This window comes from Bufo bufo, chromosome 3 (assembly GCF_905171765.1).
Source record: "Bufo bufo chromosome 3, aBufBuf1.1, whole genome shotgun sequence".
Taxonomy (NCBI): Eukaryota; Metazoa; Chordata; class Amphibia; order Anura; family Bufonidae; genus Bufo; species Bufo bufo.
The window spans coordinates 567,148,295-567,176,009 of NC_053391.1; the positions used below are offsets into that span (position 1 = coordinate 567,148,295).

Below are 27,715 nucleotides of genomic sequence, written 5' to 3' on the forward strand. Positions count from 1 at the left end.
CCTCTGACCTATTGCCTGGCACCACTCCTCCACGTAGTTGTGTATATCCACTGTCCCTTTCAGAGACTAATGCCACATCATTTTATATAACGGAGAACCAGGAGAGAGTATTAATTTGCAAATCTGCCTCCCCTGCTGCAGTGCACCATGTAGTCATAATGACCCTCTGTAGTGTACCCTGTATTATAATGCCCCCTGTAATGCCACTAGATAAAAGACACCCGCCTGTAGGGCCCATATGTATAATGTATGGCCCATATGTATAATATATAATGTCCCCCCCCTGTATTATTAGAATATATAATACCCCCCTGCATTATTAGTATATATAATGGCCATTATATACACTAATAATACAAAGGGGGTCATTATATATAGACAGAGGGCCATTATATATTCTAACAATACAGAGCGGCCCATTATATAAACTAATAATACAGAGGGGTCATTATATACTAATAAAACAGTGGGGCCATGATATATTCTAATAATAGAGAGCGGCCATTATATATATTAATAATAAAGAAGGGGCCATTATATATACTAATAATACAGAGGGGGCCATTATATATATTCTAATAATACAGAAGGGGGCATTATATATACTAATAATACAAAGAATACAGAGGGGGCCATTATATAAACTAATTATACAGAGGGGGTCATTATATAAACTGATAATACAAGGGGGCCATTATATATACTAATAATACAGAAGAGCGCATTATTTAAACTAATAATACAGAGGGGGCAATTATATATACTAATATTACAGAAGGGGCCATTATATATACTAATAATACAGAGGGAGCCATTATATAATCACGGTAGGATCAAGACGCTAAAATATAGCTTTTATTGGTATACTAAAAAGTATAAAAAAGGGAAAAAGGGGAGAAACAAACAAACACCCATAAAAAAAACCTGTAGACAGATTCACACCTATTCTCAGAGGACTTGATTAATTGATCATGAGAAAAGGGGTGGAGAGTGATATTAAATCAAACACCACAGTAAGCAGTTTCAATATCAGTGGGCACTATAAATTTCCGACGGCACTGGTATGCAATCATGTGCACCTACGCACACCAGAAGCATTATTCTGCTGCAAACACCCAGGGAAAAAGAAAAAAGGGGGGGGGGCACGGCTTTGAGGTCCCCTGGTTACAGGGAAAGTAAGACAAAACCTCAAAAAGAAATAGGTGGATACATGATTTAATATCACTCTCCACCCCTTTTCTCATGATCAATTAATCAAGTCCTCTGAGAATAGGTGTGAATCTGTCTACAGGTTTTTTTTAGGGGTGTTTGTTTCTCCCCTTTTTACTTTTTTTTTCTACTTTTTAGTATACCAATAAAAGCTATATTTTAGCGTCTTTATCCTACCGTGATTAGTTTTCTCATAGAGACGTGTTACCTATATTACACCTTACAGTCCGTCGGGGCATTATATATACTAATATTACAGAGGGGCGCATTATATAAAATAATAATGCAGAGGAGGCCATTATATATACCAGGGATGCTTAACCTGCGGCCCTCCAGCTGTAGTAAAACTATAACTCCCACAATGCCCTTCTGTAGGATGATAGCTGTAGGCTGTTAGGGAATGATGTGAGTTATAGTTTTGCAACAGCTGGAGGGCCGTAGGTTGAGCATGCCTAATATATACTAATATTACAGAGGGGGCTATTATATATACTAATAATACAGAGGGGGCCATTATATATACTAATAATACAGAGGGGCGAATTATATTAACTAATAATACAGAGGGGGCCATTATATAAACTAATAATATAGAGGGGCGCATTATATATACTAATAATACAGAGGGGGCCATTATATATACTAATAATGTGGGAGGGGCATTATATATTCTAATAATACAGGGGGGCCATTACATATACTATCCATACAGAGGGCATTATACATATGGGCCCTATAGGCGGGTGTCTTTTATCTAGTGGCACTATAGGGGGCATTATAATACAGGGTACACTACAGAGGGTCCTTATAACTACATGGTGCACTGCAGCGGGTCTTTATAAATACTGGGGCTACCACAGGGGTATTTATAAGTATTTGGACCACTATTGGAGGCATTATAACTGCTGCAGACACTATAGGGGACTTTATTACTACGGCAAACTGTTATAGGGGTTCCTTACAGAGGGGCCTTGTTACTGCTGGTGGCACTATAGGGGGGTTTATTTATACTAGAGGCCCTATGGGGCATTATTAATATTGGGGGTGCTGTGGGGGCACTATTATTGAGCACAATATGGAGGACATTACTAATAAAGGGGTTGCCATTGGTGGTACTGCAGGGAACACTATTACCATTGAGAACAGTTTGGGAGCATATTATTATGGGGGACTATTCATATATCACTAGCACAGTATTGAAGATATCAGATGGATGACAGTGTTGAGGCACCAGGAATCTAAAAATAAATTCTGTAATAAACTTTGAAGACATGAGACACGGCTGAAGGAAGTTATCATGGTGGTCTTATCACTGAATGAAGACGTTGAGGAAAGAGTCTACATCACAGGAGATGTCACTGGATGTAAGAGGTATGTGGTGCTGTATTCTCCTGTATATTTTATAGCGATGCATGTAGTTTCCATCCAAATATCTGTTTCACAGTAGGATTGGGGGAGGGGGATTAAGAATTTGACCCACACTGCTGCAGTCTGGCCCCAGACTTCAGGTCACACTGTGTGTGTTCTGAATTCTAGGATCTCCCACCCATCTACTACACTATCTGTACTCAGAGAGTTATCACTGTGTTATCTGTGGTGTTACATAGGACTGCAGGTCACGTGTACTACATTATCTGTAAAAAAAAAAAAAGGAAGAACCAGCTGTGTGTTGGAATTGTGCAAGTTCATTGCAGTTAGTATATTACAATTTTTTTTTTGCACATTTTTGGCATTAAAACTTTATAGGTCTTAGCAAAAGATTAGACCTTCTAAATCTTCTTGACTGTCAGCTTGAGGATGAATATGTTTCTGTAGTTGTGACAACCATGTGATACCAGCAGCGGTCCGCAAATCTGCAAAATACGGATGCAGTCTGTGTGCATCCCGCACTTTTTATGTGGGCCCCATTGAAAAAATGCCTATTCTTGTGCGCAAAATGGACAAAAATAGGACATGTTCTATCATTTGCAGTTCAGCTGAAGGGATGAGGACAGCACATAGATGAAATCTGTGTGCTGTCCACATTTTTTGTGGCTCCATAGCAATGAATGATTCTATGTATTATGTTCTAGTTACTCTCAAATGCCTTTCTTCAGTTCTCTGTGTACTCTGAAAATAAACATTTGAGGGAATCAAATATCATTTGCCCTAAACATAAAGATCCTGATGGGGACATCTTTTTAAATGGGCTCTTCTGATTTGAAGTTTTCCTGCTCCTGGATACAAACTTTCCACTCTCTGGCACAGGTTTGAGGCCTTCTAGCATCTTGATTTATTATATGGCTTTTGTGTTGTCCAACCAATCTTTGTTGATTTCCACGAACCATTAAAATGAAAAGAGAAACTCATTTTCTGAAAAGTGGACACTATTGCTCTGTCAAGTGTAATTTTATTTTCCGTTTGCCACTTGATCTTCCAATTTTATGTACCACACCTCAAACAGTCATATGCAGGAAATAGGAAAATGATACAGGCTGGAGCCTGACAAACAACTACAGATAAAAAAAGGAAAAGATATAAGATACAATACAAAAACAGAGAAAACAAATCCTGCTCTGTGTCTTCTTCTTCTCTCTGTAGCATTTTTTCTGGCTATACATAAGTTGATATTGTTCTGCTATAATTCTTTTTAAGTTTTTGTGCGTTAACATTACAGACAGCAACTTTTCCAGACAACACAGGGTAAGTAGCATACTGTATAAAAATAAAGTATACAAGGAACTGGTAATCATCTTTTAGTTATTCAAGTGTTTATTGGAGGTTCCAAAAAAAGAATCAGTTAATTTAGATGAACACTGAGAAGTCCCTGTGTCCTGTGCTCATCTTATTACTACAGTTGTAGATAATATTGAGATATATACAGTACAGACCAAAAGTTTGGACACACCTTCTCATTCAAAGAGTTTTCTTTATTTTCATGACTATGAAGGCATCAAAACTATGAATTAACACATGTGGAATTATATACATAACAAACATGTGTGAAACAACTGAAAATATGTAATATTCTAGGTTCTTCAAAGTAGCCACCTTTTGCTTTGATTACTGCTTTGCACACTCTCGGCATTCTCTTGATGAGCTTCAAGAGGTAGTCCCCTGAAATGGTCTTCCAACAGTCTTGAAGGAGTTCCCAGAGATGCTTAGCACTTGTTGGCCCTTTTGCCTTCACTCTGTGGTCCAGCTCACCCCAAACCATCTCAGTTGGGTTCAGGTCCGGTGACTGTGGAGGCCAGGTCATCTGGCGCAGCACCCCATCACTCTCCTTCATGGTCAAATAGCCCTTACTTTCAAAGTTTTCCCAATTTTTCGGCTGACTGACTGACCTTCATTTCTTAAAGTAATGATGGCCACTCGTTTTTCTTTACTTAGCTGCTTTTTTTCTTGCCATAATACAAATTCTAACAGTCTATTCAGTAGGACTATCAGCTGTGTATCCACCTGACTTCTCCTCAACGCAACTGATGGCCCCAACCCCATTTATAAGGCAAGAAATCCCACTTATTAAACCTGACAGGGCACACCTGTGAAGTGAAAACCATTTCAGGGGACTACCTCTTGAAGCTCATCAAGAGAATGCCAAGAGTGTGCAAAGCAGTAATCAAAGCAAAATGTGGCTACTTTGAAGAACCTAGAATATGACATATTTTCAGTTGTTTCACACTTGTTTCTTATGTATATAATTCCACATGTGTTAATTCATAGTTTTGATGCCTTCAGTGTGAATCTACAATTTTCATAGTCATGAAAATAAAGAAAACTCTTTGAATGAGAAGATGTGTCCAAACTTTTAGTCTGTACTGTATTTATATGACTGCATATACTGTGTATGAGTATGCGTTGTATATACACTCATATATACATAAGTATATTTACATATTTATATCATATATTCACAGGGAACTAAGGGAAATTATATGATTCTTACTGATAAATATAATACTTTTTATTTCCTAAAATAACATACTGTGTGTTGAGGTCACTAGAACACATTAAGTATCAAGTATGAATTCCTTCCAGTTCCACTGATTTAGGTATTTATTTCCTGATATGTATTTTAGCACTTCCAAATGAGTCACATGTTAGTGTGAATACATAGTTCTAACACATATCTACACTACTAACACTGAAAAATCAAGTAACTTAATATTTATGCACATAGTTAATGCTGTAAACATCACATTTTACCAAAATCAAGTCAATTATTCAGATGTATAGGTAACTGTATGTATGATTCTCTGTGTGTGATGATGTGTGTCAGTCTTTCCATATGCATATTCAATTTTTTTCTGTCCCTTTGCTACTGAAATATGCAGTCTCCAAAGACAATGGAGGAAATGTATCATCCCACTACACCAGTTTTCTGGCATAGAAAAGTTGCAAATCGCAGATTTGGGACTTCTTAAACACCATTGTGCCTAAATCTACGCACAAATGGCGTTTCTACACCACCCTTACCACTTTCCAAAAACGAGGAGTGACGAGGTGGGGTGTGAGCGGGGCCATTATTCTTGGTAAATTTATCATCTTTTACACCAGTTTCTTGGCGTTAATGATGAAGGAAATCTAAGTGAGCTGTGAGAAGGTTTAGGCACACAGACTGCCAGAGGCTGTGCCTAATTTATGATGAGGGGAGTGCCTTGTCATAAATTAAGCACATCCTCTGGCTGCTCCGGTGTAAAATAATGATCTTTGGTAAATAAGTTAACAAAACCTAAAATAATTAGATTAATGAATTAATGTGAAAAATAAGTAAAATTGGAGGGGGTAATATTAGTTTTGCTTGAGTCTCTGTTGGTTTACTTTATGCCACATTTATCAAGTGTTTGATAAATTTGTCTCTTCCCTAAACCTAACATTTTTGTTTAGAAAAGCTACTCCAGTTTATCTACTCCACCCTCTCTTCTAAGCAATAACTTATTTTCTGAACAATTCCAGAAGAACCCATGTGTTTGATGTCCAATACTGGCCATTTTTCAAAAGTGGTGAGAGTGGCGTAAGATCACAAAAAGTTGTTTGTTTTTTAGTTTTTACCACCAGAAAACCAGCATGTAGGGCTTTATAAATGCCGCCCAATGTCTGTCCTATGGTACTTCTTACTGTATGAGTATAGTGTAGAACAGGCCATATGTTTGTACTCAGTAAACATGTTGTCACTGAATAAAGTACGTCCTTAAGAATTGTAGCTATAGCTATATTACAATGTTTTTTCATATGCTTTGTTTTCTGTGTGAAATCCTCAAAGAATGCCATGAGTTTTATGTCTTTTCATGTTGACTGCACCAATACATATATATATATATATATATATATATATATTAAGATGTAGCAATTTAATATTTCATATTCTAGAGATCAAAAAGTATTAAGGATTCTGACCCACTATCACCCTTAATTATTGTTTTTATTACTATCAGAGCTGTGTTAGGACAGACATAGTAACATGCAATTAAACATTTTTGGCCAATATTTCAGCAAGATTCCCATTCAGTGACATGGAGTCCCAGGCATATCTTTAAAACAGGAGTACCTTTTGTTATTTCTACATGTACTAAACATTTATGCCATTTACAGAGGTGAAGACAATGGTCTGGATGTTTAAAATGAAGCGATATATACCACAAAACAGAATTTTTTGCTAGAAAAGGTTGTATTAATGGTGTGATCAGACCCGAACAAAAGCTAGCTTAATAATAGATATATCTAGAGTGAAAATCAGTTTTAAAAGACACACCTACTTACCCAAAGATTTGTGTTTATAATCAAACCAAGTATTACTAAGTATATTAATCAAGTATAATTAAACACATTGTTAACTCATAAAAGTCCTCAAGAAGCTGAATCCTGTATGCTGAAAAAATCAGCACAGGGAAATACTTCTTACAAGATGACTATCTCAGAAAGACAGATGATTGAAGGATCTATGGAAACTGGGACACTCAACAAAACATTTCCAGTTTGACAAAGGGGAAGATTGCTGTTAACTGTTATTGAGGGTTTTGATATACAAAATAAAAAGTGCATCTTCCTTTCTGCCAAATCTTTGGTAGTTAACCCAATGTATTCCAAAATACTGGTAATTGAAAGAAGAGAAATACATATTTTTTGCAAGCTGCCCATTACTGGCATTACGCCTGGAAAGCACTAAGGTTTTCTTTGAGACTACAGGGCACACAAATTCCACACAGAGGGATATAATAAGTATAAGTTGTGTGGGAAATACCTCCATTGTTACAAGATGTCTACAGAGTATTTTTATGGAACTCATTGTGAAATAAAAGAGGTTTTGGCCCATATTTTTCCTCCACCCTCTGAAAAAACACAAAAAGAAAACATTTTCTGAAACCAGCAAAAAAGTAAAACGCAGTATAAAGAAAATAAATGTCTGAGATGTACAGCAGCATCAGAGGCGCAATTAGGAAGGTGGGTGGGAAGTTTGATGGGGGCCCTGCTGCGGCTAATTAGATATCAATAACTGGCAATAAGGGGATGCATTACTATGCAATGTTTGCCTAAGCTCTACATTTTTTTCTGACAGGGAGAAATGATCCCTTTGATTCAAGCAATAAACATCCTTCAGTGGGATATAAATGCTATATGAATTGCCCCTGAGTTGTATGGCCCCTTCAAACAACCCAACTTTCTTTACCTCCATCTCCACTTCGATGAGAAAGTCAAGCACATTAACTGTTCCTTCCTGTTTCTACTTCAACACAATACCCACAGCCCGGTAAGAAAAGAAACATCTTTCAAAGTTTAACCCTAGCCTCAACACACTTCCCATGACGGATATTACGCTAACTATGCCCAAATTGTGTGCATGTGTGATGCTTTTGTGCTGCTATGAAACTGTGCATTCTTTATTTATAGGGATTGTGTTTTTAACTCTATAGGCTCTCCCGTTGCTTCTTGCTGGCCTTCGGGTTCTGCAGGCCTTGCTCCTTTTAGGATTGAAAGTCTCTCAGAAAGCCCCCTCATTCTTGGAAAGAGAATGAAGTCATATATTAGACCTCCAAGTGCTCCACCGATGATAGGACCAACCCAATAGACCTGCAGCAGGTAAGAGGAAAAATAAATTGTGCATTTTAAACTCATTGATATCCTGATATCATCATTTCACATGAGAAAGTGTAAAATAAGATAAAAAATGACACTCCACTACACACCACAGCTTCTAGCCCCATCTCCAAGACTTTAACCCATTATGAAGGGCTGATAAAATAGCATTATTAAAATATATAGTTTATTAATCATAAATACATTAATAAAATGGTTAAAAACAGTGCAAAAGAGCAATCCATATGTGCAATGCGTTTCAAGAGTGCTCCGCATTTCCAGGGGTTACGTCTAGTGATGAGTGAAGTGAGCTTTGAATGCTACATCCGAAGTTGCTTTGCTCAAAACTTTGGATTAATACTGTACAGAGATCCGTCTCTGTACAGTGTTAAAATGTATGGGCTCAGGTGAGCCGAAGTTAGTTATTCGCGAAGTCGGTACCAGAGGTACCAGTCGGAACTGAAGTTCAAAGTTTTAAAGTGGTTTCCACTTTACCGGAATTATTCAACGAAGTCTCACGCGACTTCACGAATAACTAACTTCATCTTATTGTAGCCCGTACATTTTAATACTGTACAGAGACGGATCTCCGTACAGTATTAATCCGAAATTTTGAACGAAGTGACTTGGGATGAAGCATCCAAAACTTGCTTTGCTCACCAATAGTTACAGCCACCAATCCACCATAGGAAAATTGCTGGCTTCTCTGGTAGCCCGGAACTGTAGGAGTGCGCGTAGGCATGTACAGCATCTCCCGTACCAGCCACCTCGTATCTGCCCTGGAAACGAGCAGTGAACAGCATATAATGTGATGGAAAAATTAATCAAGCCAGCAAAGGAGACAATATGGACAATCACAATACATTAGTAAGTGCCTTGTATTAATTTTGTCTATATGATAAATGTCATTTGCTGATGCGAGACAACCCCTTTAAAGGGGTTTTCCGATAATAATTACTTTTTGTGTAATGCCCGAAGCCTGCCTCCTAAAATCGAAAATACACCTGCTCCCCACCACACCATTCCTCGGCACTGCCTCCACTGTGTCCATGTTCTGGTCCCCGGATTGTTTACATCCAGCACTCAGGGGCATAGCTATAGGGGAAGCGGCTGCCTGAACTCAGAAGGGGCCCACCCAGGAGGAAGACTAAAAGATTTTATTGGCAGGACCCCCTCAACAGTATAATACGATTACATTATATACAGTGACACATGACATGCAGTATATATTGTGGCAATGTGAACAGTGATATGTATGGTGAAGCCCTGGAAGGGGTGTATATCTCATCTAGGTGAGATAAGTAAAGTCCAGGAAGATGGAGCTGGCTTTAGCAAACCTAGTTGCTGAAGCTGTTTTCTTTATTTGTTCAGGGCTGGATTTTATTGGATTGGGATGGTAGGTTTGACAGTGGGACCTCCCAATCCACCCCCTCATTCCAGGGCATGTTTTCCTTTCACCTGAGGTGATCACTGGTGAGGCCTGCTGTAATCAGGCTCATATAAAGCACCCCCCAGTGTGTCAGTCTGGGGAGAGAGTGAACTTGGGATACAGAGACCTGTCGAGGCTCTGTGTGTGGTCTCAGTCAGGAGGACTGAGAGGCCACGAGGCTGTGTAGTCTAATCTCTTCCCTGTGGGGAACTGTGTGTGGTGCAGTGACAGCCTGGAGGCTGCTGGACGATTGGCTGAGAAAGCCGCACCTGAGACAGCGTGTGAACTGTACCATGTAGGTGAGTCAGGGAGACACGTTATTTGTATTAGTTAGAGCCTAGCCGAAAAGTGTTTATTATTTTGTGTGGATGTCACACGTGTTTAGGTGAAGCTGCGACTTCATGATGACCTGTATTGGTTGGAGTGTGTAAAATAAAGCACAGGTTTGGACAGTATATCCATGTCTGGCGAAGTAACCTGTGATGATGACCCCTGGAAGTAAAGTGATCCCTTACAATATGTTTAGAAAACATTAGAAATCCACATGATATCAGTCAAGGAGAATGAAGTGACGTACAGGGTGGGTTCACATCACGTTTTTCATCTACGTTTAGGTTCTACATCAGGAAACCTCCAGACGTACACACTAAACGTGTCCATAGGGTATTTTATTAGTCAGACAGAGGACAAAAGAGTATCCTTTTGCCCTCCGTCTGGCTGGTATGTGTCCATATACTGCAAAAAAAAAAAACAGCATGGAATAGCGTAGTAGCATGGAATAGTGTAGTAGACTGTGGTATTCCATCCTGCAGTGTCCTGTAAAAAAAAAAAGGATCTTTTTAACAGAGGCTATAATAGCCTATGGGGGAAGGATGCCTCTGTATGGTATCCATCACTGGCCTCAGTTAAACGGGCCCTTCAGAGAGCTCCTGTGACGTCACTGCCCATATATGGACAGTTGTCAGAGGATCTCCCAGGCAGAGAGAGTGCGGAGAGGAGCTGCTCCGTACAGTATTAGAATGTATTGGCTCCGATGAGCCGAAGTTATTACTTCACAAAGTCTTGCGAGACTTCGCATAATAACTTCAGAAACTGATTTATACTGTAAAAAAACATTTCCCAAACTTGGGTTTGGTTCCAAGTGATTCCAGAGTTCGGGAAATGTTTTTTTACAGTATAAATCAATTTCTGAAGTTATTATGCGAAGTCTTGCGAGACTTTGCGAAGTAATAACTTCGGCTCATCGGAGCCAATACATTCTGATACTGTACGGAGCGCTCGCTTTGTACAGTATTGAAACAAAGTTTTATGCGAATCTACTTTGGATGTTTCATCCGAAGTCGATTCGCTGATCCCTAGCTGCGACCTGAGCTATGCATCTGTTAAGACACTCAGATCATGTCTGCCAGTGTTTGCAAGAAGAGGGGGAAAGGAAGGGCCTCTGACAGGAGGGGAAGTTTAGCAGCTTGTGAGCTGCAGAACTGCCTTGGGAAACGGTTAACCTAAGGATCGTCATGTAACTCCTCTCTAATCTATGTTCACTGCTGCTGGGAGCCCGCTGCTAGGTAATACCTTTAGGCCTCATTCACACATCCCGCATTCTCGTATGATCTATACGAATGTATTACTGTACAGCGGCGGCGGCACGAAGCGCGCGGCGTCATAGCAACTAATGACGCCGTGCGCTCATGCACTCAGCAGGACGACAGGACTGGTTTTCACGGACCATGGTCCGTGAAAATCCACGTATGTGTGAATGAGGCCTTAAAGAGAGGGAGGGAAGGTGTCAGTAAAGTATCCCACTGTATGCTTATACTGTGGCATACGTTACAGCCTTCCATCATAGGTATATGTCAGGAATCCTCCTGGCGTATACCATTGAGGGAAGGCTCATAACATGATGTGAACCCCCCCAATCAACTTATTTCCTTAGGTAAGATCCTCCACAAATGAAAAGAAACCCACATAATGTCACTCCAGGAAGATATGAGGGATGAAGTGCTGAGGATGAATAGGTAATCACAGAAAGGGACATAATACATTTTCAAAAAAGACAGACAAATATATGAAATATATGAAACAATACAATTGTTAGGAGAATTTCGCCCTGAATTAAAAAGGCAAAAATGACATCAATGTCAATCTAAAGACAATGGGAAGAGTGAGATGTTGAAATTAGTTTTTAACGCATTCAATTATCCCATTCATTCCTTTTGGTTGCAAACTGTTAAGTCTGTAAATCCATTACAGAAAGGGGGCATAATTAAAAAATATACAGTGGACATTCAATGATTGCTTAATTCTGAACACAGCTACATCCCCAGTTATAAGGGTTGTGCACACTTATGCAACCACATTTTTTTTTGTTTTGTTTTGTTTTCTTCCCTCCACCTAAAAGATTTCAGTTTGTTTTTCAATTGAGTTGTACAGTTTATAGGTCACATTAAAGGTGGAAAAAGTTCTGAAATGATTTATCTTTGTCTAATTTTTTTAAATCACAGAAACCTGACATTTTAACAGGGGTGTGTAGGCTTTTTATATATACTGTATATATTTTTTATTTGGAAGCTGTAGTATTAACAAAAAATAAAAAAGAACAGACATTTTCATTTTTTTTGTACATTATTCTGGGTATATATAAAAAATAAAAACTTTTAAAATAAAAAAATGTAAAATAAAAATGACAAAAATAAAGCCCCATATATCACAGAAAAAAAGCCGCAAAAATTATTTACATAACTGATCAGAAAAAAAAGTTGCATGCACTAAAAAAATGAAAAATATGTCTTACTGGTCAGTAAGGGGGTAAATGGCCAAGTCTTGAACTGGTTAAGTGTGCACCAATGCTATTATAAAATTACTGATCTAGCTTTCTCTCCTAGGTGTTAAGCTACATGTAAGAAATCAATTCCCCCAGGAGTATATAAATGGTAGGAGTTAAGGGGGAGCACAGAATCAAACAAAACTTGCTTAGACGCATTATTCCAGTTATGTAGCAAGGGTTAAATAAATAATTCCAACGCACACAATTTTTATTATTCCCTATGTGGGACATAGTTAATTTTTTTGCGAAACTGACATATGTTTGCGGAAAGTACACAAATATCCATGTGCTTTCCGCTTCCGTTATGTCTGTTCCGCAAGAAGAAAGGACATATCCTATACTTGACCACAAAATGGGGACCACAGATCCATTAAAGTCAGTACTGTAGGTCAGCAAAAAATGCAGATGCAACACGGACGGTATCCGTATCTTGTAGATCCACAATTTTTGGACCATAAAATAGATACGATCATGTGCATGAAGCCTTAGTCTTGGCCCAGACGGTAAACGGAACCTGTTTGTATTCGTGTTGGCCAGCATGATATAGAACTGATTTATAGTACACTGCAGGGGTGGATTGGCCATAGACGTTACAGGGAAATTTTTCAGGGGTCGCCTGGGCCCTCCTCACGGCCGGCCAGTGGAAGTTTTTGGAGATGTATTCTGTGCTGCTGGCAGTATTTTGTAATGCACTGAGTTATTTGGCTCTGTTGTGCTGGTATAATTTGTCCCAATAAGGTATTACTGGCCCTGCCTTCCATCAATTTGGACTCTGGGACACTTTTAGTATTTTTTCCAGAGCCACTTTAAGTTCCCAGTCTGCCCCTGGTACACTGTGTTGTCCATTAAAGGGTACGGCCACATGTAGCATGAAATAAACACAGAAGTTTGGCATGAAAACCATGCAAATTTGTTGCAGATTTCAGCCTCTGCAGCACATTTCAAGTCACATGCGGATTTCACAGCAGAGATTTTTAAAATCTCATCCACTTTGTTGCTAGTATAAATGCCATTTACACTTAATGTGTCTGTATCTTGTAATAAACATGACAAATTATGGTCTTACCCAGTGGTTAGTGAAGTTTCTAGTGAGTACAGCTGGGGCAAATGATCTAGCAGGATTCATGCCGGCTCCAGTATAGTACAACTGTAAAGACAAAAGAATAGTTCAGCTAGGAATATGCCTTTTACAAATGACCGCTACTTATCACCATGCTAATGCAGTGTTAATAGGTTCATATTTATATCACTTAACACGACCAAGATAAAGGTTTAATCAAACTGATGCTATTATAGTGGGCTAAACCCTTCAATCCAATGACTATTCACAATAATGGGTAGCTTATTAATACTTAACGTTTAATTATATCAAAAGTTAAAATGATAGGCCCTTGGTATATAGATTAAAAAATCTGAACTGAGTGCAATTAGGATACTGCATACAGCTCTCCGCTGGCTATTGCCAATCCAGAGAGAAAAATATGGACCAAAAAATGAGGAAGGGATAGATATAATGATAGGTTGAGAAGAAAGGATGCGTAGTAAGAGGGACACACTGCTGGGTCACAAGCCCTAGAGGTCCCTTATCCTGACTCCTCAACACACTGTATAATCTATCACTAACCCTAGATGGCCCTACCTAAACATGGACTGCCCAGCTTTGTCCGAGAGATAGTAATCCTTTACTGTAGAGATTTTCTTCTGTATGGCCATACAGTATTATCGGAGGCTTTTCAATGCAGGTACATCACTTGGTGAAACAAGTGATGTACCTGCATTGAAAAGCCTCCGATAATACTGTATGGCCATACAGAAGAAAATCTCTACAGTAAAGGATTAACTATTCTTATCGTCGAAAGCTGCACCAAAGGAAATTGCGGAACAGAGTGGCAACTCCTGCGATCTTTGGAACTCCTGCGAAATTTAAACCAGCTTGCTGTATGGAGCGACTGAATAAGCCGGCAAATATTTAAAGCTCCATTGAAGCAATAGGGAGACAGCAGACGCTAGACGGTAAGCCAAATATCGATTTAAAGTTTTCTTCAATCCAAAGCTCATATCGAGCTTAAAAGGATATGCTATAAGAGACTTTTCACATTATCAGGATTCCTGTGGACACTTTATGAACATATTTCACTCCCAGTGAATACACCTACAGAATTTTCAGTGACATTCAGTTTCCCAAATTGGGATAGAGTGCTAGAAGATAATACCCCCTCTTCCCAAATAACAGCATATACTTGAAGTTTCTTGGTGTGATATATATTATTGAATTTATCGACACTATTGAGTCATATGAATATAGTGTTGATCATATCTACCACAATATGTGACTGTAATGTTGTATATTATTGCTACATTGTTCTTATAAATTTTATTACTTGTATTTTATGGGGATATAATAAATATTTTCTGCACATGTCAATTTGGTTGCCAAGTGTATGAGTGCTCGCTCATTACTCTATTACTACATTTGCCTTTAAGAGAGGGTGGGGTGATTCCCTCTATATGAGCTTGCAGCACCATACCTTAACTACTTGCTAGTGAGCCACCACAACCTACCACAACCTTTAAATGTATCGGTCACTACTTTGGCTGAATTATAGATGTCACAAATTCAGTCCAATGTATCAAGTTCTGCAAAAGGTAGCTCTCAGGTATCAAGAAAGTAGCCACACTAGTAGTATATTTATAGTAGTAATAATAATAATGCAATTTCAGTGAGAGATACGTTCATCAGGTCACATTTTTAATTTCCCCAACAGCATTGGCTTATATCATAATTTTTTTTATTTTAATAAAGCTCCTTATTTAGGCTTAGTCTACTTTCACACTAGCGTTTTGGCTTTCCGTTTGTGACATCCGTTCAGGGCTCTCAAAAGCGGTCCAAAACAGATCAGTTTTGCCGTAATGCCTTCTGAATGGAAAAGGATCCGCTCAGAATGCCTCCGTTCTGTCTCCATTCCGCTCTGGAGGCAGAAACCAAAACGCTGCCTGCCCGCCCGACAAAGCGGAGCCAAACGGATACGTCCTGGCACACAATGTAAGTCAATGGGGACAGATCCATTTTCTCTGACACAGTCTGGCATAATAGAAAACGAATCCGTCCCCCATTGACTTTCAGTGGTGTTCACAACGGATCCGTCATGGCTACAGAAGACATAATACAGCCGGATCCGTTCATGACGGATCCGCAAAAAACGCTAGTGTAAAAGTAGCCTAAGGGTATATAATGTGGTTTGCTGGATGAAAAATAGATCATAAACTTAATGTTGTATAGCAATGCATTATATCATTTATTTTTTTGTAAAATTATCTATATACCTACAAACTCATTATTCACCTCCAAGAGAGACATATACAGGGATGCACCTAGCCTTTCTGCTGCCTGAAGCGAAAACTAAAACGGCGTTCCCCCCAATGTCAATTTCTTAACCTAACCCCTTTGCCACAATGAAAGCGCTCATTGCCCATGGCCCTTCGGCTGCCCCTCTCTTGCCAGTACCTGGTGCTGCCTGAGGCGATCGCCTCAACTGGCCTCATTGGTGGTGCACCCCTGGACATATATATTGTGACTAGGTAAAGTCTGATAAAATAATTTTATTATAACAAATAGCAGTTCTAGTGCCAAATGGAAAGTTCAAGGAAACAACTTACCCCAAAAAGATGTCCCAAAGTGAGGGAGAATCCAATGGCCAAAGATACAGAGCCCAGGCGTCCATTCCTCCTCTCATCATAGGTGGCAAAAATACAAAGCACAAACTGCAAGGTGAGGAAAATCTCCACTGTTGTTGCCTGACCAAGGCTCACACCAGGATGTAGCTAGACAGAAGGCAAGAAGAAAACAATATACATTGAATCAGCTATAATAAGATGACATTGTACATACATTCCTGCATTTACAGGCTCTCCTCAGATGTGCTTTACAGCTATACATTGTGGTTTCCGTACTTATAAGGATTACTCTTACAGAATTTTTGCAGAAATCTATGTGATTGAAAATCAGTTCCATTCATCATTAAATTTAAATGAATGAGACGACTGCAGAAATTTCTGCAACAAATCTGTTAGGCCTCTTTCACACTACAGTGTGTCGATTTGAGTGTTTTGCGTTCCGTTTTTCACGGATCCGTTGTTCCGTTTTTTTGTTTCCGTTGTGTTTCCGTTCCGTTTTTCCGTATGGCATATACTGTATACAGTAATTACATAGAGAAAATTGGGCTGGGCATAACATTTTCAACAGATGGTTCCGCAAAAAACGGAACGAATACGGAAGACATACGGATGCATTTCCGTATGCATTCCATTTTTTTTGCGGACCCATTGACTTTAATGGAGCCACGGAATGTGATTTGCGGCCAAATATAGGACATGTTCTATCTTTCAACGGAACGGAAAAATGGAAATACGTAAACGGAATGCATACGGAGTACATTCCTTTTTTTTTGCGGAACCATCGAAATGAATGGTTCCGTATACGGACCGTATATGGACCGTATACGGAACGCAAAAAACGGCCCACAAAACGGAAATAAAAAACGGTGGTGTGAAAGAGGCCTTAGGCCTCATGCACACGACCGTTGTGTGCACCCGTGGCCGTTGTGCCGTTTTACGTTTTTTTTCGCGGACCCATTGACTTTCAATGGGTCCGTGGAAAAATCGGAAAATGCACCGTTTTGCAGCCGCATCCGTGATCCGTGTTTCCTGGCCGTGAAAAAAATATTTTTTTCACGGCCAATGGTTCACGGACCCATTCAAGTCAATGGGTCCGTGAAAGAACACGGATGCACACAAGATTGGCATCCGTGTCCGCGATCCGTGGCCGTAGGTTAGTTTTTATACAGACGGATCCGAAGATCCGTCTGCATAAAAGCTTTTTCAAAGCTGAGTTTTCACTTCGTGAAAACTCAGAACCGACAGTATATTCTAACACAGAAGCGTTCCCATGGTGATGGGGATGCTTCTAGTTAGAATACACTACAAACTGTGTACAAGACTGCCCCCTGCTGCCTGGCAGCACCGGATCTCTTACAGGGGGCCGTGATCAGCACAATTAACCCCTTCAGGTGCGGCACCTGAAGGGGTTAATTGTGCTGATCACGGCCCCCTGTAAGAGATCAGGGCTGCCAGGCAGCAGGGGGCAGACCCCCCCCCCTCCCCAGTTTGAATATTATTGGTGGCCAGTGCGGCCCCCCCCCCCTCTCTATTGTAATAATTCGTTGGTGGCACAGTGTGCGCCCCCCATCGGCCCCCCCTCCCTCTATAGCATTAACAACATTGGTGGCCAGTGTGCGGCCTCCCATCTCCCCCCCCCCATCATTGGTGGCAGCGGAGTTCCGATCGGAGTCCCAGTTTAATCGCTGGGGCTCCGATCGGTAACCATGGCAACCAGGACGCTACTACAGTCCTGGTTGCCATGGTTACTTAGCATCCCATCCCCCCCCCCGATCATTGGTGGCAGCGGGTTACTAGCAATAGTACAATAGTAGAAGATTCATACTTACCGGCTGCTGCGATGTTCGTGTCCGGCCGGGAGCTCCACCTACTGGTCTGTGCGGCGCATTGCTAAATGAACTGTCACTTACCAGTAGGAGGAGCTCCCGGCCGGAAGCAGACATCGCAGCTCCCAGGTAAGTATGAATCTTTTACTATTGTACTATTGCTAGTAACCCGCTGCCACCAATTATCGGGGGGGGGGGGGGGTGAGATGGGAGGCCGCACACTGGCCACCAATGTTGTTAATGCTATAGAGGGAGGGGGGGGCCGATGGGGGGCGCACACTGTGCCACCAACGATTTATTACAATAGAGGGAGGAAGGGGGGGGGCGCACACTGTGCCACCAACGATTTATTACAATAGAGGGAGAAAGGGGGGGGGGTGCCGCACTGGCCACCAATGATATTCAAACTGGGGAGGGGGGGGGGGGGTCTGCCCCCTGCTGCCTGGCAGCCCTGATCTCTTACAGGGGGATATGATAGTACAATTAACCCCTTCAGGTGCGGCACCTGAGGGGTTAATTGTGCTGATCACGGCCCCCTGTAAGAGATCGGATGCTGCTAGGCAGCAGGGGGCAGTCAGGTACACAGTTTGTAGTATATTCTAACTAGAAGCGTCCCCATCACCATGGGAACGCCTCTGTGTTAGAATATACTGTCGGAAATGAGGTTTCACGATCTAACTCATATCCGACAGTATATTCTAACATAGAGGCGTTCCCATGGTGATGGGGACGCATCAAGTTAAAATATACCATCGGATTGGAGAAAACTCCGATCTGATGGTATATTAACTCCTGACTTTACATTGAAAGTCAATGGGGGACGGATCCGTTTGAAATTGCACCATATTGTGTCAATGTCAAACGGATCCGTCCCCATTGACTTGCATTGTAATTCAGGACGGATCCGTTTGGCTCCGCACGGCCAGGCGGACACCAAAACGACTTTTTTTTCATGTCCGTGGATCCTCCAAAAATCAAGGAAGACCCACGGACGAAAAAACGGTCACGGATCACGGACCTACGGACCCCGTTTTTGCGGACCGTGAAAAAAAACGTTTGTGTGCATGAGGCCTTAGGCCTCCTGCACACGAACGTATTTTTTTGCGGTCCGCAAAAACGGGTCCCGTTTTTCCGTGATCCGTGACCGTTTTTTCGTCCGTGGGTCTTCCTTGATTTTTGGAGGATCCACGGACATGAAAAAAAAGTCGTTTTGGTGTCCGCCTGGCCGTGCGGAGCCAAACGGATCCGTCCTGAATTACAATGCAAGTCAATGGGGACGGATCCGTTTGACGTTGACACAATATGGTGCAATTTCAAACGGATCCGTCCCCATTGACTTTCAATGTAAAGTCTGGAGTCCCTTTTATACCATCAGATCGGAGTTTTCTCCAATCCGATGGTATATTTTAACTTGAAGCGTCCCCATCACCATGGGAACGCCTCTATGTTAGAATATACTGTCGGATATGAGTTAGATCGTGAAACCTCATTTCCGAAAGTATATTCTAACACAGAGGCGTTCCCATGGTGATGGGGACGCTTCTAGTTAGAATATGCTACAAACTGTGTACATGACTGCCCCCTGCTGCCTAGCAGCATCCGATCTCTTACAGGGGGCCGTGATCAGCACAATTAACCCCTGAGGTGCCGCACCTGAAGGGGTTAATTGTACTATCATATCCCCCTGTAAGAGATCAGGGCTGCCAGGCAGCAGGGGGCAGACCCCCCCCCCCCTCCCCAGTTTGAATATCGTTGGTGGCACAGTGTGCGCCCCCCCCCTCCCTCTATTGTAATAATTCGTTGGTGGCACAGTGTGCGCCCCCCCCTTCCTCCCTCTATTGTAATAAATCGTTGGTGGCACAGTGTGCGCCCCCCATTGGCCCCCCCTCCCTCTATAGCATTAACAACATTGGTGGCCAGTGTGCGGCCTCCCATCTCCCCCCCCCCTTCCCCCCCGATCATTGGTGGCAGCGGGTTACTAGCAATAGTACAATAGTAAAAGATTCATACTTACCTGGGAGCTGCGATGTTCGTGTCCGGCCGGGAGCTCCTCCTACTAGTAAGTGACAGTTCATTTAGCAATGCGCCGCACAGACCCTGTCACTTACCAGTAGGTGGAGCTCCCGGCCGGACACGAACATCGCAGCAGCAGCCAGCAGCAGGTAAGTATGAATCTTCTACTATTGTACTATTGCTAAGTAACCATGGCAACCAGGACTGTAGTAGCGTCCCGGTTGCCATGGTTACCGATCGGAGCCCCAGCGATTAAACTGGGACTCCGATCGGAACTCCGCTGCCACCAATGATGGGGGGGGGGGGAGATGGGAGGCCGCACACTGGCCACCAATGTTGTTAATGCTATAGAGGGAGGGGGGGCCGATGGGGGGCGCACACTGTGCCACCAACGAATTATTACAATAGAGGGAGGGAGGGGGGGGGCGCACACTGTGCCACCAACGAATTATTACAATAGAGGGAGGGGGGGGGGGGCCGCACTGGCCACCAATGATATTCAAACTGGGGAGGGGGGGAGGGTCTGCCCCCTGCTGCCTGGCAGCCCTGATCTCTTACAGGGGGCCGTGATCAGCACAATTAACCCCTTCAGGTGCGGCACCTGAAGGGGTTAATTGTGCTGATCACGGCCCCCTGTAAGAGATCGGGTGCTGCCAGGCAGCAGGGGGCAGTCTTGTACACAGTTTGTAGTGTATTCTAACTTAGAAGCGTCCCCATCACCATGGGAACGCTTCTGTGTTAGAATATACTGTCGGTTCTGAGTTTTCACGAAGTGAAAACTCAGCTTTGAAAAAGCTTTTATGCAGACGGATCTTCGGATCCGTCTGTATAAAAACTAACCTACGGCCACGGATCACGGACACGGATGCCAATCTTGTGTGCATCCGTGTTCTTTCACGGACCCATTGACTTGAATGGGTCCGTGAACCGTTGGCCGTGAAAAAAATAGGACAGGTCATATTTTTTTCACGGCCAGGAAACACGGCTCACGGATGCGGCTGCCAAACGGTGCATTCTCCGTTTTTTCCACGGACCCATTGAAAGTCAATGGGTCCGCGAAAAAAAACGGAAAACGGCACAACGGCCACGGATGCACACAGCGGTCGTGTGCATGAGGCCTTATGCTTATATATATATAGCCCAAGGCCTAGTTCACACTTTAGTGATTTGATCAGTGATTTCCATTAGTGATTGTGAGTAGTGTTGAGCGAACTTGTGTTTTAAGTTCGGCGTCTAAAGTTCGGGTTCGGGTTATCGAAGTATCCCGTTATGGATTCCGCTACCACGGACCATAACGGAATTTAGAATCCATAACGGGATACTTCGATAACCCGAACCCGAACTTTAGACGCCGAACTTAAAACACAAGTTCGCTCAACACTAATTGTGAGTCAAAACTAGGAATAGAAGCTACACAGGGATGATGGAAAGATTTGCCTCTCTTCTGCGTTTTTGACCCACACCTGGATTTGGCTTAAAAATTGCTGATAAAAATCACTGACCAAATCCCTGAACTAAGGTTAATTTGGAGTGGCACAGTCTTTTTGTTGCATGGCCAATTACCGCATAGCAAAACTGCTCGCTTTTTGTTCCATAGCTCTGCATTATGATTTTCGGCTGCACAGCATCTACAGGTCAAAAAAGTTAAAAGAATTTGGTTCACCCATGGAAGCTGTGCAGCCAAAAACCACAAAGAATTGAGCCCTTGAGGACAGGAAGATTTTCCATTTTCGCGTTTTTGTTTTTGACTCCCTGCCTTCCAGGAGCCATAATAACATTTTCCCATTCACATAGCCGGATGAGGGTTGGTTTTTGTGGGTCATGTTGTACCTTCTAATGGCACTATCTTATATTGAATACAAGCTAGAAATTCCAAATGGGGTGAAATTGAAAAAAAAAAATATTACATCATAGTTTTATGGGTTTCGTTTTTTAAGGTGTTCTCTTTGCAGTAAAACTGACCTGTTACCTACATTCTATGGGTCAATATGAATACAACGAGAGCGCATTTATATAGTTTTCCTTGTGTTTTAATACTTAAAAAAAAAAAAAACATAACTTTATTTTATAGTTACAATCACAGACATTAGCACCAGCTATCTGCTGTCTAAAACAGCAGAGACTCAGCAGCTATGGCGCCCGTCGTGCTCTGGAGTGGACGTGGATTTTAATGACTATATGGGCAGCGTCCTCAAGGGGTTAATTATGTTTGAAGGTGTTTATAAGTTTCTTGCTTCATATAGTATATGATTTAGCAGAAATAGAATCCTATATGTAACGTAATAAAGCTAACTTAACATTTATAACATATTCACTCTGCCCACATTACCCATAGACTTCAACAGAGAATTGAGTGCTGCAGTCTTTACGGCAGTCTATGGGAATAGCAAAAAGAGCAAAGCTTTACTCAGAGCAAGTGGCGAGCAGGAAACAGCCAAAAACGGTCATGGGCCATGGCATTTTCCAATAGATGAGGGTTCTGCAGGTCGGGCCTGTATCTTGCAGGCATTGGAATACCCCTTTAATCCTTCACGCATCAGGCCATTTTTCATGTTTTTCTCCATGCCATCCAAGAGCTATAACTACCGTATTTAAATTTTTTGTTAACATAACTACGAGTTTTTATTTTTTTGTGGGCCAAGCTGTATTTTTTTTATTTATCTTGTATTGGTAAACATAAAAAAATGATTTGTGGGTGGGGTGAAATTGAAAGAAATGCAATTCCACCATAGTTTTTTTTTGCTTTTGATTTTATGGCATTTACTGTACTTTAAAAATTACTTGAAAACCCTGTGCTGTGGGTGAGTATGATTACAGTGACACCAAATTTATATTGTTTTTATTATGCTTTACTACTTCAAAAAACCCTTTTAAAAAGTTTCTTTATATTGCCACATTCCCATAAGTTTTTCATATTTCCAATTGCAGAGCTGTTTGAGAACTTTTTTTTTTTTTGCATTTTGCATTTTTAATATTTTTATATTTCAGATATTTTCAGATGCGTCAATAATTGGTATTGGCGCATCTGAAATATTTAAATATTTATCATGTATGGTGCGTACTGTAAAAGAAAAAGTATGGCCATTGAATTTGTAATATTTTTTGTGTTTTTATAATTTTAAAAACATTTTTCTACTGTAATTTTTAATCCCCTCAGGAGACTTGAATATGACATATGCCAGACTGCCATAGTAACCAACTGGAACCCCACGATTTCACCATGGGGGCTCTAATCAGAGAACAAATAGCGACCGCAGCATCTGAGAGGTTAAATGGCTGGAATCAGAGTTAGCTCTGATCTCAGTCATTGCTTTTGGGTGTTAGCTGTGTATGGCGCAGGCTCAGCTTATAAGCCCCCTCCTTACACGAAAATGATGTACAGATACATAACTTTGAGTTAGGCCGAATGCACACGGCCGTGGAACACAGACATGAGCGGTCCGTGGTATCCTGGCCTGGCATCCTGCTGACAGCAGGAGCGCACGGCGTCATTGGTTTCTATGACGCCGTGCGCTTCATGCCGCCGCTGCACTACAGTAATACACTCATATAGATCATACGAATGTATTACTGTAGTGCAGCGGCGGCATAAAGCGCACGGCGTCATAGCAACCAATGACGCCGTGCGCTCCTGCTGTCAGCAGGATGCCAGGCCTGGATACCACGGACCGCTCATGTCCGTGTGCATTTCGGCTTTAAGCGGTAAAAGGGAGTCTGCTATCAGCGACATCGCTGTGCAGCAAAGCATAGTGCCAGACGGGCTTAGCTCATTGCATCTGTGCCATTCTTGTAGCCATCTGGGGCTCCCTTGCAGGTAGAATTGGCTTTCTTGAAATATGTAAATGATACCTTAACTGAAATGAGGATGGCGCTATTGCTCTCATTGCACAGAAGCTCTACACCATTCACTGGCCAGCCCCTCCCATGGACCACTGACAAGGCCAGGCGCGATTCTGTACCTATTGCCTGTCTGAGGTAGGGAATGGAGCTTTTGTGCAATGGGAGCATCGGTGCCACCCTCATTGCACTAAAGGCATTATTTGCACATTTATAAAAGCCAATTTTATCTGCAAGGAAGCCATGGATGACTATAAGAATGGCACAGATGATATCAGGTGAACTAAGCCTATCTGGCACTATGCTTGTTTGCATAGCTATGTCACTGATGACAGACTCTACTTTTGTGAAAGTCTTTGTATTGCAAATTCATTTAAACAGAGAGTACTCTCTTGTGTTGTCAAACCCCCTAGATAAAAAAACGGGCAATATCAATCTTTAGCGATTATTTGCACTATTAACATTCAGTCCAACAAACGGATTTCAAGGTTTGTGTAATGCTATGTTTCTGACTGTCTCTATGTATGCTGCTTGAGTCATACATAGCGTCTGTATAAAAGATATACCCTCACCTAATATTGATGGCGTATCCGAAGGAGTCACTGCAGCAGTTTCTGGCAACAAAAAAGGGACAAAATACTGCTGCATACTGGTATCCATGCCAGAAACCCAATGCTATAATCCAGGCATGGCCAACCTGCGGCTCTCCAGCTGTTGTAAAACTACAATTCCCACCATGCCCTGCTGTAGGCTGATAGATGTTGGCAGTCTGGGCATGCTGGGAGTTGTAGTTTTGCAACATCTGGAGAGCCTCAGGTTGGCCATCCCTGTTATAATTAATGGGCTTCGCTGGGCGTCAGCAGTGCTTGGCATATGCTAGATCTGGCAATTCCATTTTTCTGTTCCTATGCCAAAACATAAAACCGCAATTTCACCACACATGTGAACCTAGACTAATTGAACAGGTCCTGTTTGTGAAGTCAGTATAGGAACAAATGACTCTTATTATCAAACCACATTTAGTGCCATAAAGTATTTCTTTGCATGCAAATTACATTTTATTATTACATTAAACAATTTATGGTCAATCATATGCAGTTATTCTGATAATTGGATTCAAAGCCTGATTTCCTCACAACTGAAGCATATAAACCCACCCAAAAATATATTTTAGATTAAGAACCTCTTTGAGGGGGACATATGTAAAGGTAGATCATACTATCCATTATACGCATACCAGAGTTGATCATAAATACTATCAATAACTTCTTTATATCCATATTTTTGATGCAATTTAATATAAAGGTACCTATTGTCCTTACTTATAAGATAATAAGATATTGTGCTTCTATGTCACGTTCACAAAGATCCCTGTTGCAGAGGTGCGAGGGTTTGTTTGGCAGCGGTCCTAAATTCGAGAGCTGTGATGGATAGCTGCTCTACAAGAATAGACTCTATTCACACAATATTAATGACTTATGTCTATAATGAAACCATTGTAGATGTGTCAGATCAATTTTCATATGAAAACTGGTGAATCCTGACAGTTCCTGTTGACTTTAGTGTGGACCATCAGGGTTCTAATACTTTTGACAGCCAAACTAATGCAGGAGTCTGTTCTGTTCCTGCAGTGAAAAATATTGGAAACCCTGTCTGTGAAGGTTCTCATTTCTACATGTATTGATATATTAGTACTGATAAGTCAGAGGCACTGGACTTTTTTTGTATTTCTTTTTCCTGAATACGTCTTGCTAGTCATCTGAGTGGCTTTCTCAAATAGAATGGTTTGTACAAGAAATCTTTGGCATTAAATACTGGTGACTCATCCTTCATTGATGGAGGTAAGATGTTGATTGCATTTGCAGGACTGAAGCAATTAGGGGTGAATAAATTGTCTCGGGGAGAAGTGTTAGAGCAGCATTGTAAAGACAATGACAGTGAGGTTTGCATCTTAAACACAGAAGAGGACTGGTTCAAAGAAAGTGAGAAATACGCTATTCATGTTAAATTGGAGAAACCAAGCTTGCACAGAGGTGAAGGGGTGTAACATCTATTATCTGCCGCTTACAATGCTTCTCTAACAACTCTTCCGAGGCAGTTATGAAAATGCAATCAACATCTCGCCTCCATGACTGAAGCATTAGCCACCAGTATTTAATCCTGGAGTCTTCTCATACAAGCCATTCTAACTGAGAAACCTCCTAAAAGTCCAGTTGCTCTGCCTTATTAATAGTAATATTGGAAAGCCTGAAAAAAAAACCCAGATGGATCCCAAAGCTTTTACTTGGTTAATTAGGCAAAGAAAATCAATCAGGAGCCACTTCTCATGTATGCCAGACCCCCATACTTCAGCTTTCTGGATCTTTGTGGTTGTGAAACAGGGTGTTAGTGGGGTATTGGTTTTGGCTTTAGAGCTTCTTTCTAGAAACCAGACAAATGCCTACATTGTGCAAGGTCTGACTCCTGGACTGATTCTCTCTAATTATATAAGGAAAAAAGAACCTAGTATCAAACGATTACAAATGAACACATCACAAGTTGTTATTTACCGTGTTAAGAGCCAAGTTGCCACGGATTGCTGCAGGAGTGACACCATACAGAACGGCAGCTCCAGCCACCGCTCCAAGAAGTTGTGCTGCAATGTAAAAAATGGCACGGAAGAGGGACATCTGTGAGCCGATGAGGAAGGCAAATGTGACAGCTGGGTTGATATGAGCACCGCTGACATGGCCAACAGATTGGACCATAGTGGCCAGAATGAGACCAAATGCTAATGCTATGAGCAAAACATTAGCTGGCCCAGAGGCCCACTTTAGAGATGCGCCCAAGCCAAAGAAAACATAGAACATGGTAGCAAAGAATTCTGCAAAAACCGCTCTCCAAAAGGAGAAGGACCGAAATTCCCACATGACTGCGGGTTGTGTGTAAGGAGCAGGGAGAGAGAAATGGGGAAAGGGAAAATTTACAGAGTTGGTGGGAAATGCCCCAACTTTTTATGGAATACCCCCCCAAAACTGTACAAAAAAATTAGAATGTTGCTTTCTAAGTTTAGAACAATACAAAAAGGTTAACAAAAAATGAAAACTAACGAAGAAAAACTAAACATTAATAAACAACCTAAAAATGCCACGGACAGAGTGACTGCTCCAAACTCCCAACTGCTGTGGAAACTTCCCCCCCAACCTGTTTATAGAGTGGCGGGGGGATTTATAAGGGGCAGAGGCAGTGACATATTTAATCCCTCTATACAGATACACACCACCCCCTGACAGGAGGGGTAATGTCAAAGAACAGCTGTTTAACTCTTCCCTGGGTGCTGTCTCCTCCCTCAGGTTGGCACATGATATAAGGCCACTGCAGAGATTTGGGCTCAAATATTAGAGTAATCATGCTGCTCTTCAGTTGTGTACAATAGTGAGAACAACTATTCATAGGTACAAATATGTAATAAAACATGTATTTTGACACAAGTTTATACATTGTAACTTATAAAATCAGGGCAATTAAAGTATTCCTTCATTTATGGACATTTAGAGGGAAAATGTGAAATACACAGTAACTCTTGACTCAAAGTGTCCTGTAAGAGTCACCGTTTATTACAGAAAATGTGAGTTTTCCTTCAGTCGTGAATACAATAGATTTTCTATTAGCATAATATTAATCAAATTTTAATCTCTAGTCATCACCACCACCCCATAGTAATATATAAATGATGTTACAATATGATCTTTCCATTGCAATCCTTTTAACACCAAGGCTATATATATATTAAGAAATTAGCATGATTCAAAAGACAAGTCCCACCATACATATTTGCAGAAACAGTGAGCTTACATAGGTGTTGTTCAC

General features: G+C 41.3%; 1 protein-coding gene across 1 annotated transcript; it reads right to left on the minus strand.

The window, feature by feature from the left end:
- Positions 1-8,070: 8,070 nt before the first annotated feature.
- Positions 8,071-26,775, minus strand: LOC120993692 (major intrinsic protein of lens fiber). Its single transcript, XM_040422168.1, has 4 exons — positions 26,416-26,775; positions 16,173-16,337; positions 13,582-13,662; positions 8,071-8,256 (listed from the first exon to the last, which is right to left on the minus strand). The coding sequence occupies exons 1-4, from the start codon at positions 26,773-26,775 to the stop codon at positions 8,071-8,073; spliced, it is 792 nt and encodes a 263-aa protein (XP_040278102.1).
- Between the last annotated feature and the right edge of the window lie 940 nt (positions 26,776-27,715).